General features: G+C 37.6%; 1 protein-coding gene across 1 annotated transcript in view; it reads left to right on the top strand.

Annotated features, from left to right (window-relative positions):
• ATP10B (ATPase phospholipid transporting 10B (putative)) overlaps positions 1-20743 on the top strand; it is a 50217-nt gene that overhangs the window by 11665 nt on the left and 17809 nt on the right. Inside the window, 7 exon segments of the mRNA XM_062002750.1 lie at positions 2015-2219; positions 3947-4032; positions 6734-6840; positions 10416-10547; positions 12971-13098; positions 14228-14480; positions 15441-15676. Of these exon segments, the coding sequence (XP_061858734.1) occupies positions 2015-2219; positions 3947-4032; positions 6734-6840; positions 10416-10547; positions 12971-13098; positions 14228-14480; positions 15441-15676 (1147 nt within the window).

Raw genomic sequence — 20743 nt, 5'->3', positions numbered from 1 at the left:
TGGAAGATAACCAGGTGGGCAAGGCCCTTCTATAGCATTTCATAAGCAGCAAAAAAAAATCAGAAGCGTGTTCCATAAACTTCAGAATTGTGCAAGAGTTGACGTATAGACAGGTAGGATTACCCTGCAAAAGCCATAGCAAACACCGGGTGCAAACAGTACACTGCATCCAGATATCCAGGATAGCAAGTCAAAACATCTGCTTGATTACAGAAGTTGCTTGGTCAAAACTGCTTCTCTGCTCTTATTTTTATGTTTTAAACAAACTCAAAATTTCTACCTAGAAAGTGTTTGACATGGGAAGGATTCACAATTGCTTAGTTGATTTGCTGTATTAACATTGCAATCTACTTTGTAGAGCACTAAATACTCAAGATGCACCTGGTTAAATGTTTTTCAAATAGAAATTGATCTGGAATTTTTTATTTAAATGTGCAGAAACATCAAATTAACTTACAGCAAACCTCTGTTCTTTAGTGTGGTCTTTTATGTCTGTTGTTGAGAAAAAGGACGTACAGATAAGAAAAGTCAGACAAAAGAAGAATGAAAAAAACCAGGAAGGAAAAATTAATGTAAGAAGGAAAAATTATTGCTACAACACCATTATTTAATAAGCACCTCATATCTAGCATTAAAGGGTTTTAAAGAGTTACAGTGGGGCTGATGGGGGTTGGGAGGGCTTTTTTTGAGTAACAAATGGAAATGCACAGAATTAAACTGTGATCATAACCTTTGCAGGAAGCTTACTCGTGTTGTTTTACAGATAAGGATATCAGCCAAGTGCAAGGGTTAGCGTCACGGCAGCTGGCTTTCCTTTATGGGCCAGGGAAGTAGGTTAGCAGGAACTAACCCTGACCAGCCTGGCTCTGACGCAGTGTTTGGATGTGTTCTTTGAACTGAGCAAAACACTTTATCTGTTGTATCAATGCTCCTCTTCTCATGATACAAACACTTAATTGAATGGCAGTACTCTTCAGGCTATAGATGAGGATGATTAAAAACTTAAGCAAAGCAGGAGACACTGAGTCATTAGTAAAAAGCCTTTTACTCTCTGTCTGGTAAAGAATCATGTGCATTTTCCCTCTTCAGAGCAAAACATAAGATGATTTAATTACTCATACTAAAGAAATTATTTCTTCTCAAAGAATTAGAGGAACTGAGCCATTGCTGCCTGTGTGTTTTTCCCACTAATTTTAAAGTTTACTGTGCAATTTTCAGTTTGCTCAGATGATTAAGAGCCATTGAAAGATCAATTATTGAAAATGCAAAGTCAGAAAAGTTTGCAGATTCCTGAACCATTGAGCACCGGCTCGTTGATGACATAGAATCATAGTAATATAGACATAATAACTTCTTTTCCTTGAACCCTGTAGGCACTTTGTCCTTTCTTTTTTTAAAATTTAAAAGTTCTTTGTTCCTTATCTTAACTTTTCCACTAAACTAAGACTCTAGCTACGTTGTTATTGCTTAATATTAAGGGATCATTTGTGCACAGTCCTACCTTTTGAAGTTGTTTCTGCGTGCTAAGCTAAACATTTGTACTTACCTTTTGACAGTTACAAGCTGCACAGACCTGAGACAAACATAGTGGAGATATTGGTTTACTTCTTTCAGGATCTATATGTTGTTGTTAGAAATGTGTCTGAGAATTAGTCACACAATATTTTTTGGTGAAATGTCTAAATTTCTTGAACACGCTGCTTTAAAACATCTGTTTGCCTGAGCAACTTTCTCTCTTGCTGTGGAGATCATAGGGCTAATGAATGGGGAAAAAAAAGAACTTCTGTTGCAGTTTCTTTTCATTCCATGTAAAGAGTTTATTTGAATGAGATATGTGTTCAAGTGATACTATGAAAGTGCTTAAATCATTCATTTTGAACTGTTGTGCTGTGTCTTCTTAAAAAGTACACCAATGTGTCACCACCCCGCTATCTACTTTTTCATAAACCCCCTTGCCACGAGGCCTGCCCTCCCAATGTCACTGTTGACTCATGACATGTCTTTAATGCAATAGGGAAGAACATGCTTATGTTGAGAAATGTTGGAAAGATGTCCGAGTGGGGGATTTTGTGCAGCTGCAGTGCAACGAGATCATCCCAGCTGATATCCTACTGCTGTACTCCTCTGATCAGAATGGGATCTGTCACCTGGAAACAGCCAACCTCGATGGGGAGACCAACCTTAAACAACGACAGGTTGTGATGGGGTTCTCCGGCCAGGTAAGTTTGCTCAGAATGAAGTGCTGGGTTGTTCTGGGCCCATTTGTACATCAGCTTCAGCCAGTTCTGATGGGCTGGTTGTGGTGATACAGGTACGAAAGCCTGTCAGAGCAGACATCTTGCACAAAAAGCAGCAGCTTGTCCTAAAAGATTAGCTATGACAGTAGTTGTTTGCAGCAGGCTGCATCAGCAGAGGTTTAAGCAACAACAAGCAGTAGCTAAAAGCCTATTAGTTTTTTCATTACCAGTGAACTCTCCAAGTGTCTTTTGCACCTTCCTGTTGTCTTGTACCAATATTTCTAACACAACCAAATATGTACTGGGTTTTTTTTTTCCTGTTGAGTTTATTGAGTTGAACAAGATTCATCAGAGATTAACAATATCTCTTAAAAGAGATTCTAAAAGTATCCAGCCACATGGGTCAGGTGTACAAAATGCCTTTATGTTCATCAAGTTTTATATTTCCTCCAATTTTTTTATTCCATATCAGATTTTCTATTTGCTTGTACTTAGCTGTTGTATATTCATTTTTAAAATATATATGTATTGCTCAGGGTAGAAAAGAAGAACAAGAGAAAGAAAATAAAGTAAAAATCAAAGCAGAGTGAAGAAAAGGTTGAGTCGTTGGGATTGTCAGTGTAAGGGTGTCCTCTTGCAGTCTGGCAAAGGTTTTGTGACTTCCAATAAAGGAATCCCAGGGTCTGCAGTTTCTGAAGGAGCTTAATCGCTGGAAGTCTATCTTGGAAAAAGGGAAAAGTGGAAAAAGGCAGGGAGGCCCAGCAGCAGACTTGACTTTTAGCTTTTCTAATGGGAGGAGTCTGGTTTAGAATGAGTTTCCATGCTTTCAAATATTTTATGACACAGCAGCAATGATTCACTTTCACATTTCTCAAATCCAATTTTTATCACATTTTCTTAAGCTGTAATTAAAGGTTTGTGTATTTTTTCAGTTAAGAAAAAAACACCACTATGACAGTCAAGTACCTCTCATGTTGTTTGCATTCCAGACTGCTTCATGCAGTGCAAAACCCAAGCCTGTTTTCTTGAACAAAAAAAAAAATTAAGCAAACTTGTGTTTCTCAGTTCAGCTCTACAGAGTTTTCAAGTGAGCACTTTGCCTGAAAAGCTCTGTCTTGTTTTGTCTCTCCCAGTGGTTTGGATTTATTCTACTGCCTTGTTTTGTTTGTTTGTTCATTTGAGGTTGGGATTTTATCTTTGTTTTTGGGGTTCAGCTTTTTTTGCTATTAGACTTGGTTTTTTAGTCTTATTTGGATGTGAGAGCTCTTATTTTATGATTACACCATGCCAGCCAGTAATGTAAATCTTCCAACATATTTCAAAATGCTGGAGTATTCTTCATGTGAGCTTGCACTTGGTTGAAGATTGTTTTTCTTTCATAAATAATTTGAACTATTTGTTGATTTCACTTTACATGAACACAGGATTTTTCACTGCCTGGTATATGTGGTTTCTTGTCCAATACACAACATTTTCTTCATTAAATTTAACCAGTTATTAATGCAAGGGAGGAAAATCTCAGATCTTTAGTCAGCCCTTCTGAAGCTTTGCTTCAGGCTGAATGAGCAAAACTTCCTCTGCCTCTCCTTCTAGGGCAAGTGCTCCAGCCCTCAATTATCCTCACAGTCTATACTTAGCTGTTCTTAGAGTTTAGCATTTCAAGTACTCATTGGATTTGCCTCTCATTCTCAGTGTGTTTTCTCTTGCAGAATACTTTGTTTGAACCTGAATTTTTCCAAAACACCATCATCTGTGAAATGCCTAACAATGATCTCAACAAATTCAAAGGATATATGTAAGTATTTGTTATCCATAAATTCATTTGGTATCTGAACTTTAGTATTTCTCTTGGAGAATGTGGATGGAAGGAACATATTTTGCAGAAATTGATGGATGTTACTATTATTTGTTCCTGGATTCGGAAGTCAATATAAAATGTAGACTGGAATCTGTGTTTTGAGAACCAAGCACCAAGGCTTGACATTGAATTTGTGGTTGTTTTGTACAAACTGTCCTTACAAGGCTCCAGCTTCAGGTATAAACTCATTTACATTTGACCTGAGAGTTAGGTGAGGCCACATTTTATAATCTAAATCCTTCCTAATGTTTAAGGATATTCAGTTCCATGGCTCTAGCTTCTTCATATTTACAGCCACAGGGAAAAGTATCCAGGATCTAACAAACAAATCAGATTTTCTTCTTACAGCTAGAAAAAACAAGCAAGCAAGAAAAATCCTACTTAAGCAATGTGTTGGACTGGTTCAAAAAAAAAGTGCTTTTGTTTATTTGGTTTTAGTGTAAACCTTTCTATGTGAGGAAAATCCTCACTCTCTGTTCCTTATGTTCTCTCCTCATTAAATAATTCTGGCACAGGCATAACAGAGATATCTATAGCAGCAAATTCAACAGATTTAAGCCCATACCCTGTCTACAAGGCCAATTTGTATGACATATCTCACATCCTAAAATTCACTAACCCTCCATTAAGAGGAAGGTAAATTAAGCTGTTTCCCAAGGCCTTCTTCAGAGTGGTCGTTGGTCCATGCTGATTCTCACACCACACCAGAGAATTTTCCAAAATACCTGCTACCCCAGACCAAATGCATGCCCCACATTAAGAGGATATTTTAGCTGGATGAATATACCAGCATCCCTATCCATGCCCCAGCTTTTTTAAGTTTACCAGTAGCCAAACTGAGAGTTAATGTCTCTGCAAGTATGCAGTGACTGTGTTGTATCTGGAGTACCTGCAAATGGCCAGATCCTCTAATATGGGCAAACCAGGGGGTTCTCACCCATTAGCACTGACCCCATCTCATCTGATCTCAAGAATGTAAGTCCTGCAAGAATGGTGTCTCTAATAGCAATGCCATTTCCCCTTTACTGTGATATCTTAAAAGGAAAAAAGAGGTCAAGATTGTCTTGATCTCTGGCTGTGGTCGCTGGCCTTGAAGACCATTGGGTATAATCTAAATTGAAGCAATCCATCCAATTAGCCTGCTGTAACATGGTGCAAGAGCACTGAGATTGTAGAAATGTAGGTGATGTGTCACAAGAAAACACACAAATACACAGGACCCTTAAGACCTAGGACTGGCTTCAAAAAGCTTTGAATCTCTACTGAAAGCCTGTAACAGAAATCTCTTTTGGAAATGACCGTTAACTTGCCTGCTTGGTGGAATATGGGATTAGCTGCCCTTCTCTCCTTACCTCAGGAACAGAGGAAAGAATTTCCAGTAGAAATTACTTACTAACAGTGGAGTTTCTGTCTTTGGACTGCTGTTATTTGACCTATTTTGTAAACACAAATTACTTGGAGCAGGTTATGTTTTCCTCCAAGAACACTTAATAAGTTATTGAGGCTCTATTGCCTTGTTCTAAAACAGCAACAATACTCTCTCTGCTAGAAATGGTAAGAAACAGGTCAGTGATGTCCATCTGACACACCTGACCACAACACATTCTGCCTAAGGGGATACAAGAAGGCTTCTATTAAATGAGCTCACCAAAGCTGAATCCAGATTCCTGGAAAAACAGGTTTCTGGCATTATTTTTTACTATTTGTTGGCACTTAAACCTTTTCACTTGTCTAGTTTGATGTCATGTGATGATGTGCAGATGCACATAGACATAAGACTTAGTCCTGAGATAGCACCTCACCTTGACCCCATTTTAGATGTCACTGCAGTTTACTGGTAAATGCAGTGTCCAATATTAAATAGAAAGTAGCAATATATATATTCTAGGGAAAAAAATATTTTCTGATGCTCATATTTACATAACAAAACCAGATGGAGTAACTGAAGTGAAAAATCTCAACTTTGGTAAAGATCTCAGGAGGAACCTACCAGAGTATGTAATAACTGTAAGCAGAAGTAGTTTTATTGTTTCATTTTTCAGAGGCAAGTAACACATTGTCTGTCTGATGGAACGTTGACCTTATATTTCCACTAAGATTTCATTGATTTACTCTCCTAGCAGAAGGATCTGATGCATGAAGAGATATCTTCAGACAGGATGAAAAGTCTTCCATCCAGTGTGAGAGTGAGGAAGCGAGCCTTGGGCTAGAGACTGTTTAAGCAACCTGAGGTTCAAAAGATGAGGATGTCTGACAGAGAGCTAAAGGCTTTTGCAGGTTGCAGGTATCTTCATCTGAACCTCTACCAGAAGCTCATGTTTCTGAAAGAATTTCATCTGAATGAAGTCTCATAATGTATCTTGGCTTCATTTATAAAATACTGAATCTAGCAGACAAGGTACTGAGTGAAAGCCAAACCTGCTTCATATTGATGTCATGATACATCATGCAAGTGGTCTTTAAAAGTGATGCTCGGACTTCTGTGTAACTTCTTACTGGAGCCTTTATTGAAGCTGAGTAAAATACAAGCAAAACAGGGCTTCAACATAAAACAGATATGCACACTAAACATTTGTTTAATATTATATTAGAAGAGGAAAAAAAGAGACATTACTTTATTTGTTTCTCTTTCTTCTAGGGAGCAGACAAATCATGAACGAATTGGTTTTAGCATTGAAAGCCTCTTGCTTCGTGGATGTACAATCAGAAATACTGAAGTGGCAATAGGAATTGTTATATATGCAGGTAAGATGTACTTTCCACCTATGTAAGCATAGAATTTCCCTGTAAATATCCCTAAGTAAATACTCGTAGTCCAATATTGCACCACAATTTGACATTTTGTTTTAAGAACTGGTAGTGCATGGGAAAATTACATAACTTTTTGAAATAAAGGCGTGACTCATCCATCTCCAAAGCCAGAAAGTCCTGCACTGAGTCTCTGGCAAGTGACAGTATCCTTGTGTATGTCAAATGTCTTGCTATCTTCACAATACTTTGCAAAAATATCCAGATAAGTAAAAAATTGCTGGAGTTTAACTCTCAGCTCTGATTATAATACTAATTCCATCTGGCATAAAATCTACACAGCAGCCCTAAGGGAGGTCTCAATGGCTCCTCAGGGTAGAAACTGATGCAGCTGAAGAACTGTGCAGAAAAAAAAAATCATCAAAAAGCCAAACTGTGCCAGAGCCTGCACACAGGAGGCAGCAAGAACAGCAGCTGGAGGTGGCAGAAGAGGCAGCAGCAGCACAGGTTTGTGCTGACATAGACATAGTGTGTCCATACAACCATGAATTTCATGCAACAGAGACAAGAATCAAGCAAGACAGTGTCAGTGCCCAGATCAAATGCAGCAGTGCCATGTTCAGCAGTGGGTCACTTCATCTTTTATTCAGCACCTTTTACCTTTGGAGTGTTACCACTGCTTTTACTCAGCAAGTGTGATTTGTCATTGGCTTTGCCAGCTGTACCCTGTTCTGCTTCAGAGTGTATCAGCTTCCCTCTTTATTTGCAAATTGAGTAAAAGTCAATTTAAAAACAACAATTAATCCTATTATTGGTATTTTTATCTTTCCAATAGTCATGTTACCTGGTTTATACCTAATTGGTATCAAGGGGTTCAAGGCTGAGGCAGATAGGAGAAAATAGAAGTTACCATCTTTCCAAGAGTCATTTAGTTTAGATTAATCCCCATAATCCAGATTGGTTTACTTGACAATTGACCATTTTATTTCACTAAATGACTTTATCTCCCACGTGTTTGCAAAGTAGCCTGCACTTTATGGCTCTTTTTTGCCTGTTTCTCTGACCACTACATGTAAGGATGATGCCATCAGACAGAGCCCCACTCATCATTCAGTTGTTTTAAATTAACTTCTATATCTAAATGTCTGTATGGATCATTCCCTACAGAATTGAAGTCACTTCTCCTGTTAGTATTCCTACTTTTCTTCTCTTTAGTCAAGATTTCCCAGTATGTTCCTTTGACCTCCAGCAACGATCCTAATGAGGATCTCTGTTAATATAGCTTAAGCTGCTAGTACCAATGCTTGGACTTTTAAAGTCATTCTCAAAATATGATGTCTTTGATCTAAGTCTTCAATTCAATTTCCAACTGTCATCTTATTGTTAATGTCAGTATAAAAGTTTATTCTTTTCTTCTAAAATTAGACTCACTTGAGCCAGTACCAGCTTAATTTCTAGGATTCTTTGACATTGATTTTACTCTGGCTTTTAATCATAGTCTCTGACCTTTTCTGAACAATCAAAATCAGTCAAATAATAAGATGGAACATTCTCCATTTTTATAACTCTATTACTCCTCAAACTTACTTTCTAATGGAAGTCTTTGTGAAGGGTATAGCCATCACTTAATGTGATTGTTTAGCCTGTGCAGTTCTCATCTGACCCAAATGGGCCATGTCTACCCAAATGGTTCTACACAAAGCAATAGCATCAACGAACAAAAAGCCCTTTACAAAGTGACAGTCAATGTAGTTTTCTCACTGTGACAGGAACAGCATCAACAATCATATGCTCTTCATATAATAAAGTACCAGAATGAAGTTTTAGATGAGCCCATCAACATTGAGAATCAGATACACAAGGTTCCAGCGGGATGGTTACGTGAGGTGCCATGTTGCACAGATATGAAACTGTGAAGATTAGAGGAGAACAAAGCAGTTTATTCCTTTTATTTCTGATATTCTATTTCTTGCAATATAATATCTGCATAAAAGATATGTCATTTTCCTATTGGTCAGATGAAAGGGAAGGAAGTGATAGCACTGATATTTGGAAATAAATGTCTTCCCATTTTCTTCCTGAAATAAATCCATCAACATCTCCTTGAGAATTTTCTAGGAGGGATTAGAGGGTTTTGTCTTGTTTTGTTTCTAACACAAAACGTTTCATTAAGCCTGACTTAGAAGTGAGGAACAAGATTGACACAACTGCTGGAGGAACAGAATTGCACACAACAGCATCCTCCTCCGCAGTTTGGTGGTTAGAGCACTCGTTCATGGAAGAAAAGACAGATTTTGTTCTCAGTTCTGCCTGTTTGGGAGTGAACATACATCTACTGCTTCACAAGCTGTACCATGAATACCTGAATGTGTGGAATGAGTGGATATGTACATAGACATGAGTTGGAAAGGAAGGAGCACTGGTAGTATGAGCTGGTCCCATCGACATAGCTCCAGGTTGTGTAAGTAATTACATATTCATTGGAACAGGAAGCCAGGAGTCTCAGCTCTTGGGTGAATGTCCTGAACATAAGGCTGGAGAGTAATTTTCTCTCTTGCTCTCTGCCTCAATTAATAACCTTTGATGTAAACCTGGAATGAATTCAGCAGGAGTGATTGAACCACACCTAAATTCAAGTTTTTGGTTCAAATTATTCTCAAAGAGAATGCCAAAAGGTAGCTTGGAAAGCAATCCCTTTCTCACACGTCATGCACAGACAAATGAAAACTAAATACAAATCTGCAGGGTCTGTATTTTCAGGGAAAAGGCCTGTAGAAACAAATATAAAAGATATCATTTAATATAGCAACAGATGGTATCCAGATAGCCCAATTATGGAACCACAGTTTAGATAATATTAATAGAACAGAAAAAGCAATTTCTGCTTCTTGGCTTCTGATAGCATGCCTTTTTTGTCATTATAAATATACCAGCTCAATTCTAATTCAGTAAATTTTAAGGATTTGGGTTTTTTTATTTCTTATCCTACTGTTTTATTAGTGTGTTACAACCACATAGTGAAAAAACAAACATTAATGTCTTTCACTGCTGGATCTGACATATTGGGTTATATTTAAGTTAATAGATGAAATGTGTCTGTTGGCTTTTAAATAGTTGCTGCAAAATATTCAAATGTAAGTTTCAGGAATCTGGATGTTGGAATTTGAGAGCTGAAACAGAGGATCTTTCAAGGTCCCTTCCGACTCTTAAGATTCTCTGATTCTGTGAAATATTGTTCTTTTTCCTTTTATTCTGGAGGAGATTTGGCTTTGTAATATTTATATAAGACTTGTGATCTTTCTGAATCTGCCTTCTTTGGGAAAATGAAATGTATATGATAGCTGAAATTTGTAATGTAATGGAGGTCTTTTGTAAACCTCTATATTTATGCTTTGATATATTCTGCTATTCAATCAAACGAGAAGACGGGCAGTAAAATTACTGAATGAAACGAGTCAAATTAATATTAGTCATGATCATCCTGCTTTCACTTTGTGAGAGAAATACCATTTTAAAAAAAGCAAACCACAAAATATTACATAAACATGATGACATTCATTTGTGTTTTGAAGGTCATGAAACTAAGGCCATGCTAAATAACAACGGTCCTCGTTACAAGCGCAGCAAGATAGAGCGACAGATGAACATGGATATTTTCCTATGTGTGGGACTCCTGCTCGTGATGTGTCTTGTTGGAGCTATAGGTATGAAACAGTGACAATAATCTTTCATTGATGTTTGTTTCCTAAATGGTCGTTAAAATTCATCTTATAGATACAAGCTCAGATCTAGAGCTGAATGCTCTTAAGGGCTTTAGTCTCCTTGCTCTTTTCACTAGAGAGGTTCAAATGGCAAATCCAAGCAAGTTAGATGAAAGAAAACTCATCTATTACTGTAAACATTTCAGTTAAGACCCATCTCCACTGTGGTAAGATGTGTGTAAACCAAGTAAGTTACAGCCATTAATGCATTATAGAAGTTGGTACCTGCTAACTCAGATCTGCCTCTTGAGTGGATGCTTATTCCTTTTGTATGACAACAAAAGTAAATTGATGTAGCTTTCATTTCAGTAACATCTTTATTATGCTCAGGAGTGATGTTAGCCAGAGCTACTACATTTCCAGCCGATGAGCTCCACATGACTGATTCATCGAGTTTACAGTCTTGACAGCTACCTTTCTTCTCTAAAGCCCTTTTGTAGCAGGCTGTGATATGGATTAATTTTTTTAGGTAGAAATGGACAGCATTTTTCTGGAGTCCTTGCAAAGGAGCACATTTGAATACAGTAGCTGGGGGTAGCTGACTAGAGGCTACTAGATTGATAATCTCAAAAGTGTCATCTTCATTGCATGTAAGCACATGCTTGCTTTCCAGGTCTGATTGCAATCTGTCCCAGGCAGATCAGGATTAATAGGATTCCATAATCTTGAGGAAAGGACCAAATTTTAATCCCATTGACTTTTGAATGGGACACTGCTTTAAAGAGATAACAGAAGCTCTCATAAGCACTTTGTGTACAAGGCTCCTCTTCTTTTTAATCAATTCCATCTTGACGATAACTTGCTTAGTGCTACTCCTCTGATTTAGTTTTGTAGTGACAGAGTCAAATCATGTAGCCCTATCAAGTTTTGCTGACCTACCACACCAGCCAGTCACCAGTGTAATACCATTAGAAGGAAGGGTCATCCGAAAAAGATCAACGATTGAGCTGAATTAATCCTTTTTTAACTTTACTGCTTCAGGTTGCAGTGAGCTTTTTTCACACAGAAATGAGATTTCAGTTTGACAACTGAATGCTGTGTGAGAGAGAGAGAAAGAAAGAGTATTTTCATTGTTTCCTGACTGCTCTCATGTGGATTTAGAGACTTCTTGTCTGGTGTGTAGGGGCCCTTGAGTAATAAAATCCTTTAAATTAAGGTATAAAGTCATCAGGTATAAAAACCAGCATTTAATAAACAATGTATCTACTCAGGATTTTAAAAAAAGAAGTAATTATAAAATATTCATAATCTAAGTAAAACATGCAAAAGAACAACAAGCTCATCAACTTTCACCCATTCAAACCGTCTCATATCTCTACCATCAGACCTTGCTTTGCAACCCTGTCTAAATGCAGGGTTCTAGGAAGAAATGTCACTGGTGGATCAGTTATCAGGATTTTTCTCGCCCATAGTGAAAAATCAGGGTAAGAAGTTACTTGTGGGGCATAGTTTTTCTTACTCAGATGTGATGGTTGTCTCTAGCAGCCTGAAAGTATTGCTGAAATACTTTGGATTACTTTGGCAACATTTTAGTAGGCAGATGCTGCAAAACAACTACTTGCTTAACTGATGCTGATGGACATTTTATCAGAGCTGGATATGCAAAGTGGACTAATAGAGGTTTTTGGCATCTGGAGCAAGGATGCAAGGAGGGAAGCTGAGTTGTTTGTGCTAGTCGATGTGAAGTTTCTTATGCTGTAAATTCAGCACTACCCTTGAGCAAAGTTTACTTCAGTAAGGCAATATGTTGTGATGGGATGTTGTTAAGTCCTGCAACAGTTTTTGTTGTAGTAGTGCAATAATACCTACTGATATTGAAGACACAGCAGAAGCAGCAGTTTTGGGGTGTGACTTAACTGAAGAGAATGTAAAAACAAGCTGCCCAGACCAAACTATAGGGGGTATGTATACTCTGACAAAGACAGATTGATATCAGCAATGGTCAGGAGGAATAGGAAATATTTCAATTTGTCTATGTAAAGGTTACAAGATTTCTTTCTGTTAGAAAAAGGAATGAGAGTCTTCAGAAATGAGGATCTTTAAAGACAGATGGATGTCCTCGAGCAGAAAGGAACAGACTGAGGAAAGATCTGTGCAGTGCTAAGTACTCCGGGGCATACCTGCTGAGGGACAGGCAAACAAAAATATCCATTGACTGTACATTTCTTGCTACCATATTGATTATATGCATGTGCTACAAAGCTCTGCATATAAATGGCATTGTCCAATAGACTTACAGTATTGGTATTGCTTTGGAAATGTTCTTTCTTTTTAATTATCATAACAGCTCATATCTGCAAATTTCAGAAACTTTTTCAGTCAGCTTACTGCTCAGTGTATTTCAATATGGTACCTCATTCCTACAGGGCATGGCATTTGGACTGGAAACTTCTCAGATCATCCACCTTATGATGTCCCAGATGAGAATGGCAATTTTCTGTCTCCAGTGCTTTCTGGTTTTTACATGTTCTTGACAATGATAATCCTGTTGCAGGTAAAAGACAAAAACGTGTTACCTCCAAGGAGGAAGCTATTCAAAGCTGAGTATAATCACTAATGTACAATTAAAATTAACTAACAGCATGCACTACCTTCTTAATCCTATTTGAAAGTATTGCTAGGAGTGTTGCAAATCATCCAAGTGTAAAGTAATGGGGGGATTTTTTGCTTTCAAACTGCAGACTTTTCTGTCTTGCTGTTGAAACCCCACAAGGATACAGATAGGAAGGATGTGTAATATGTCTTTAAATAACTCCAAAATTTCTAGCACATACAATGAAGAGAATATTTACATCTAAATGTTAAGTTGGTGAGGTTTATTGTGCCTATGTCCAGAATTCCAAAATAAGAATGCCACTTAATATCTCAGGAAAGCAGTGAAACATAGATTGTCATTTTTTGCCAATGGGGAATAATAACTAAGTATGATTCAGCTGGTTTAGGAGAGAAGCTAAATTAGGAGTAGGATACTTGTATATCTGAGTCTAATTAAACCTAATTGAGAGAGAACATTTTATGGGATGAGGGGGAAAAAAAATCACATTTACTTTTCAGATTTCTTGATGTAACTGCTGAGATTTAAGTGGACAGAATTTCTTTAATATGAATGAAATGCAAAGATAACTTCCAGAGCTGCTCAGAGATTCCTTAGGGGATTATTCTTCATTACTGAAATGGAATATTTGTGCATCTTAAGAATTCATTATTATTTCAGGGCAGGAAAGCTAGTGAGTGGGAAGTGTTGCATGCAAAGTAATTGCTTGTGAAACTTTTCTACCATTAAGAGTTAGTCTGTGCTAGTGCATCCTTTTGGAGTTTCAGGAGAGTAACAGCAGGCATATCCTCAGTCCAAAAAATGTACTTTGTAAGAGCATTCTCTGAAAGACTCATCTTTGCATTTGGTATTCTAAGAATATTGTCTTAAACTTAGCAGCTATTGTCCCTGTTTATCCATTGCTATTGTGTGCAAGACTTTTCTCTCCTCTGAACTATTACTGAGTCCTGTGGTATGTCCGTAGGAAGAGCAGTTTCTCTGAATGTTGTTAGCATACCTGTGCCAGGACACACTAACAGAATGCAGTAAGCCTTGTCTCACTTCACTGAGAATTTAAACTCTCTTTCAGGTTTTAATCCCCATTTCACTTTACGTGTCCATTGAGTTAGTCAAGTTGGGCCAAGTCTTCTTAATTCACAATGACATTGACCTGTATGATGAAGAAGCAGATTTGCCCATACAATGCCGTGCCCTAAATATTACTGAAGATCTTGGGAAAATCCAGTATATCTTCTCAGATAAAACTGGGACTCTAACAGAAAACAAAATGGTATTTCGACGCTGTACTATTGATGGAATTGAGTTTTCACATCAGGAAAATGGTGAGAGGCACTTTTTCACACTCACTTTTCTCTCAAAGCAACTAAATGTTTTTAATTTAATTATTAAGTATTAATTTAAGCATTATTTAAGTATTATTTTAAATTAAGTATTAATTAGTTTTTTATTTAAGTTAAAGTTACTGAGCCATATGAGTGAATGTGGAGCTTTGTGGGTTTGTCTCTATTATGTGAGGGACTCTTGTTAAAAGATTCACAAAAGTGAGGGTGCTTTAAATGATTGAGGAGTCAGTTGGGAAAGGTTTTCCTATTCCCTCTGCAGGCATCTCAGGCTTTGCTCTGCATTCAATATCCATTTGAGAGTGCAAAGAGAACATTTTCTCTATCATTTCTAAATGAATGTCAAACAGCATTTTATAAGCTCACAAACTGAGATTAGTTAATAATTAAACTCTGTGGGTCCAAAAGTAATTACCATAGTCTTCTGTGTAATATGAAAGGTACAGCTACACATTTTCCTCAGTCAACTCCAGTAGTAGTTTGTATCCGAAGTCTGTTGGCATTCAGTGCTCTGAATCTGGCAGTTTGACTGAGACCCATTCTTGGTTGCTACTTTTTCTCTCTGCATATTGTGATGGATTTTATTAAGCTGGCAAGAAGGTGCCAAAAAGATGCCTGTGCTCTGTGACTGAAAATATTAGCAAATTTATGAATTACCATATTTCACTCTGCTGCTCCAGTCAACTGCAAAAGGCAGCTAAAGAGACCAAGCATTAGCAGAAATCCATAAAAGCGACTGATTTCTTTAAAGATATATCTTTGTTTTCTCGCAATAATAAACAGTGGAGAGGGGAAGTTGCCAGAAAGTGAAGAGGACAGTGCTAGCTTTTGAGATGTTTTGGCTGTGATTTAGTTTATTTCAGGGTTTTTTAACCAACCAAGGAATTCCTCATGAACAATGCGAAAATAGAATAAGTAAGGTGTCACTTTCTCTTTTTACAGCCAAGCGTCTGGAAACCTACAAGGAGTTGGATTTAGATGACGAGGACTTTGCAAAACTTCACCATTTGACTCTTCCTCCCATGAATACTGAGGGACAAGCCACTTATAAGCAGAGGACTGTGAGACCTTTAAGGAGATGCCAGAGTGCTAGGGCTCATTTTCAGGGGCATACAAGGAACAGGTCACTTGGTCGTCGTGACAGTAACCAGTCTCAAGTGGCATTCAGCAGTACCATTGTGAGTATAAACAGACTGAGCTAAGACATTATAAGTTCTTTCTGTTGCATTTTGTGATGAGAAGCCAACAAGTGGGCAGGAGAAATACAAACCCTGGTAGGGCTAAGCAAAGGAAGGGAGAGACAAAACATTGGAGTCCTGGCTTGGAATGTGCAGGCTGCAGTCAGGGAGGAGCTAGGAGAGATTAAGAAACTGGGTTCTGGTATCAAAGTTTGGAGCAGAAGAGTGAGGGCACACATGTGAGATTTTGTGATGACTACTTGACGAGAGGAGGAAGAGACACAAGTTTTTGGTCCAAGGATTGTCACTGTGGTTCATAACATCAGGAGCTACTTTGCACAAAGAGGAATGAGCTTTTTGTGCTTCTCTGGTGCTCTAAAAGGCATGGGGAAATGAGGTGGGAATTCTGGGCTGGGATGATGCATGATTGTCCCTCATCTGGAGTACTGACTTGGAAGTACACCTAGTTTTCATGGCAGTTTTAGGATGATTTAAGGTTTTGATGAATTTTAGATCTGAAACTTCTCAATATATAACACAACCTAATTAAAATCCAACTGTTCTTGAAATTTTAATGTTCAAGGCTTCAGACATGGCTTTTATGGACTTTTATGAAGGTCAAACACTTCAAAAATTAGAATTCCAATTAAAATTAAATGCCTGGGAAACCCTTCACAAATCTTGGTTTCTTTAAAAAAAAAAAATCTAGTAAATAGAGAGTTCTCAGAGCTTTGTTTTCTGCAGTTGTTCTTCTTGGTAAATTTTTGACTTGCTGACATTTTCTTTGGAAGATTAAACTATTATAAGATCCTACTTGTTCCATTCAATTCCTCTGTCATGTAGTAGTTATCAGGCAATATTCCTCCTGCACTTGGATTATGGAGAGTTTGTCAATTATTATCCTAGTGTTTTCCAGTCCAATCCTCATCAAATGTTGAGAATCCATAGCTCATGGCTTTTGAGAATCACTTATGGGTCATGACTTTTGAAGGAATTTCTTTGCATTATATTGCTCCTTTTTTATTTTTACTACCTGGCCTCTTGATTTTCTTCTATAAATCAACTGTCATGTTTTGGAGGAGGCTTTTTCCACTGTAAAAGCCATATCTGAGAAACTACTAGAAAGCATATCTTTTGTGGAGGAAGATTAAGCTGCTGTCATGGAAATAACCAGCCTTAGCTGCTAATAAATGTCATTCTATCTGGATAAATCATTTAACCTCTGTGACAAATATTTACCAATCAAGACAATTCCCTAGTACTAAAATGGGGATATATAAAATTTTGTTTGTCCCTATGTTTCTTGCCCTTTGGAACTTGCATTATCTCGTCTGATGCATTTGTGTTTTGCTACAAAGATGGAGCGTCAGGGGTAAACCAGTTATGCAGGCAGCATCATGGGCCTGAATGTGTCTCAGTAGTCAAAGTTTCTTAAGAAAATTCCGTCTTTGAACAGTGTGAATGATAACATAAAGAGTGCTATTTAACTTCATAAATTTAAGATCTGCAAGAATCTTTCTGGTTGAATGGCTCTGATAAAATAAAAGCACTAAGGTATTCAGAGTTAGTCAATGGCTGTCATACACAGTCCTCACTACAAAATTTTGAGACAGCTTCTTCAGATCAACAAGATTCAAGGGAAAAAGAAAAACTACTTTTCACAATAAACAACATAAAGTCCAAAGGCCAATATTTTGCAGTGTACTATTTGTTGTTGTTGGCTTTATTCCTATTAAATGTCAAGTTTCCAAGGGTTGATGTGCCAGCTGCATGAAAACTATTCATGAAAACTGGTAGCCTCAGGTAACAGTAAAATTGAAGAACTTTGCACTGCTGAGAAGACACAGTGGTTTTGGGGTAAGGGTTAGCACAGCACCTGTTATGAGCACCTGCTTGTCACAACTGATGCCAAGAAAAACATTTTAAAGCATAGAGGGGTTAACGTAATACTATCCTACGAAATGTAAAGAGTTTAATTGGAAAGGAACTGTGCCACAGAAAAGATAATAATTTACAAATGTCAAATTTATATGTGAACAGTTTTTAAAGGACCATTATCTATGCAGTGATCACAAAATGTACTTCCTCTCAATCAGCTTTACGTGAATCAGTGATAAGCAGGTTGCATACGGTATTTTAGGTGCATCTGTACGGTGGTAATTGATTGTGCCTGAAAATCACTATGTTTGAGCTTTGTCTCAGTATTCTGAGCAGTTCTGCAATTAGGAAGCTCTGCAGCTACAGAATGTATTTCAGCCTGCCTCTTTGCAAGAGTATTCTCTGCTTGACAAGTTTTGATGTTTTGCTGAAATCCAAGAAACTCTTATCAATTAACATGTTCACTTCACTGTGCTCTGAGATAGAGATGAGGATGATGGGTTTTTCATGGCATTTGATAAAGTTAATTAAACTGGAGCCTGCAGATCCTAGAAGAATAATTAAATAACTTTGCTTGTCTTTTCTAAAGCAAAAGTAACACAGGTATGACACAGAGCCTATTCCTAGGGCTTACCCTCTTGTTTTACTCCTTCCAGTATTTTTGTCCGTAGCCTGCATGGTCCGTGGCAACTTGTATAGCCTCTTTGCATACAATTTATGCAGTTCATCAAAAATAATGAGCCCTATCTCCATTTAAAGCTTTCAAAAATTCAATGGCAGTGGAAAGAAGCTTGAATCAGCTCTCTGAGAACTGGAAAGCAAATTCCTAGCTTAGTGTTGGCAATCATGTCTCTTGCTACTCTTACTAAACATAAATACAAAGACATAGAGATCTGCCTATTAATAAGAGACTGAGCCGAACAGATCTGTTTGGACAAAAATTCAAACTATTCTGAAAACTTACATTTGAGAATTGTTGCCAAGCCTAAAGTGTTTACATTGATGCCATTAAAATGTGCAGTGTCTGTGTATGTGTTAAGTTTTATGTGGAATCAAAAGGAAAGAAGAACAGTGAACTCTTTACTTCTGAAATATCCTAGGGTAACTGAGAGAGAACTAAAGTGACTGATTTATTCATTTTTTAAACATTTATGAGAAATTTGGAAGGAGACTGACATCACACAATGGTTGAGGGAGGAAGAGACCTCCAGAGAGTCTCTGGTCTAAACCCCTTACAGCTTGTTGCACAGGATTGTGTTCAGATGACTTTCAGTATCTCCTCACAGGCTCTTTGAGCAACCTGTGCCAATGTTCTGTCACTCTCACAGTAAAAAAGTATTTCTTGATGTTCAGATCGAACCTCCTTTGTTTCACTTTGTGCCCATTATTCCTTGTCCTATCACCGAGCACCACTGAAAGGAGCTGACCTCCACCCTTTTTGCACCTCCCTTCAGATATTTATATAAATTAACAAGATCCTTCCTCAGCCTTCTCTTCTCTTGACTAAACAGTTGTGGCTCTCTCAACCTTTCCTCATATCAGAGATGCTCCAGAATCTTAATCAAATTTGTGATGCTTTGTTGGATTCTACCCAGTATGTCCATTTCTCTCTTGTACTGGTGAGTCCAGAACTGGATGCAGTACTTCAGATGTGATCTCATTAGTGGCGAAAAGGTTAAATTTAACTGATCATCATCACAAGAACTGTTTTATTTCATTATCATTTGTCTGGTCTTATGTGTATTCAGGCTGGTCAATGAACAGTCTTGTTTGCCTGCAATTTTTTAAACTCCTGAAGTTCCATAGGGCTGGAAGTTCAGGTCAGCCTTGTTTTCACTGAATACGGAAAAGACAAGGAGAAAAACTTTTCTGATGAATATTGATGTTTGTATTGTTTTGTTTTTAAAACCTGCCTCTCAGACCACAACTGGCCTGACAATTTTCTGGTTTTCCAGAGGCAAAATTTGAGTTCAGAACGTTTCTGATGAAGTGCCATATCCACTAGTACATTTTCATTTTTGGTGTGAACTAGAGGTAGCTATTGATGATATAGGTAAAAAAGAATTTGGGTGGGGTGATGATGATGGGAGAGGCTGAGATCCTTGTGTAATAATTTGTGGTTCATGAGGTTCATTCTAATATGGCAATGCATAAAGCAATTATATGAATACCTGGGTAAACAGTCAGTGAGTTTCTAATCTGTCATGGTTTTGGTAGTTGTGTCTGCACTGTTTCTCGTAGGCCTTGTCCAGATAATCTGTTTGGGATTGCTATATACACAGAGCACACTATTGACACAGACTCAGTTACCCACATTAACTGTCTCCTACAGTGCAATTTTGTGAAAGAGCTTCTAAAGAATGACAGTTTTAACTTTTCAGCCTCAGATTCTTTTTAAGAGACCTGGGAAAATAACTAAAATGTCAGGCTTATCCTCAGTATCAGTTTGCTAGAGAAATAACTGCATCTATACTTAAAACATTTCCCCATTTGTGAAAGAAAAAGTCATGGAAACACTGAGCCAGAGGAACCAGAATCTCCTGCAGCAGAGAAAGTGCAAAACTTTGCTCCATCTTTGGCTTTGAATTGAGCTCTGTGCAGCAAAATGAGCAGTAGATTTATTTGCTATTATTAAGATGATTTAAGAACCACAGTTCACTTTAGCAAGCAGGAGTTACAGTGCAACATGTTCAGCTCAGCACAACACAGCCGTGAAGGTGGTTGGTTGACTTCTGTTGCATATTTAGGGAACATGGGAAAACTGTGCCAGATTGAAGGAGAAGAGGGCAATAGCTGAGATGAACTAGAAAGCAGTTAAATCACTTTGGCAGTTCCTTAAAGAAGGCATCCAAAAGCATTAGCTCACAGGAAGATGTCTTTTGTCTGAAAGATCTTGTTAAATATGGCACTGAATTAAATCCAAATCAGACTCTGCTAATATGAGATTTCTATTAAAAGTAATACTTCCATAGCCCTACATCAAATTAAGTTGTAGGTAAGTGACATTGTTAAGTAGTCTGACTTGCAAATTTAGGCTCGATTAGGAAGGGTGTGGTGGTAAAATTGCAGTAACATTTCTGCAACGTATGATGTATGTATGTATATATTTATTGTAGAAACCAAGGAAGAACAGTTTGAGATAGCTTCTCTTTCTGGGGAGAAAGCAAAATTACTCTAGAAACAAAAAGT

This window comes from Colius striatus, chromosome 9, assembly GCF_028858725.1.
Source record: "Colius striatus isolate bColStr4 chromosome 9, bColStr4.1.hap1, whole genome shotgun sequence".
In the NCBI taxonomy this organism is placed as follows: Eukaryota; Metazoa; Chordata; class Aves; order Coliiformes; family Coliidae; genus Colius; species Colius striatus.
This window is presented reverse-complemented; position numbering and strand designations above follow the sequence as displayed.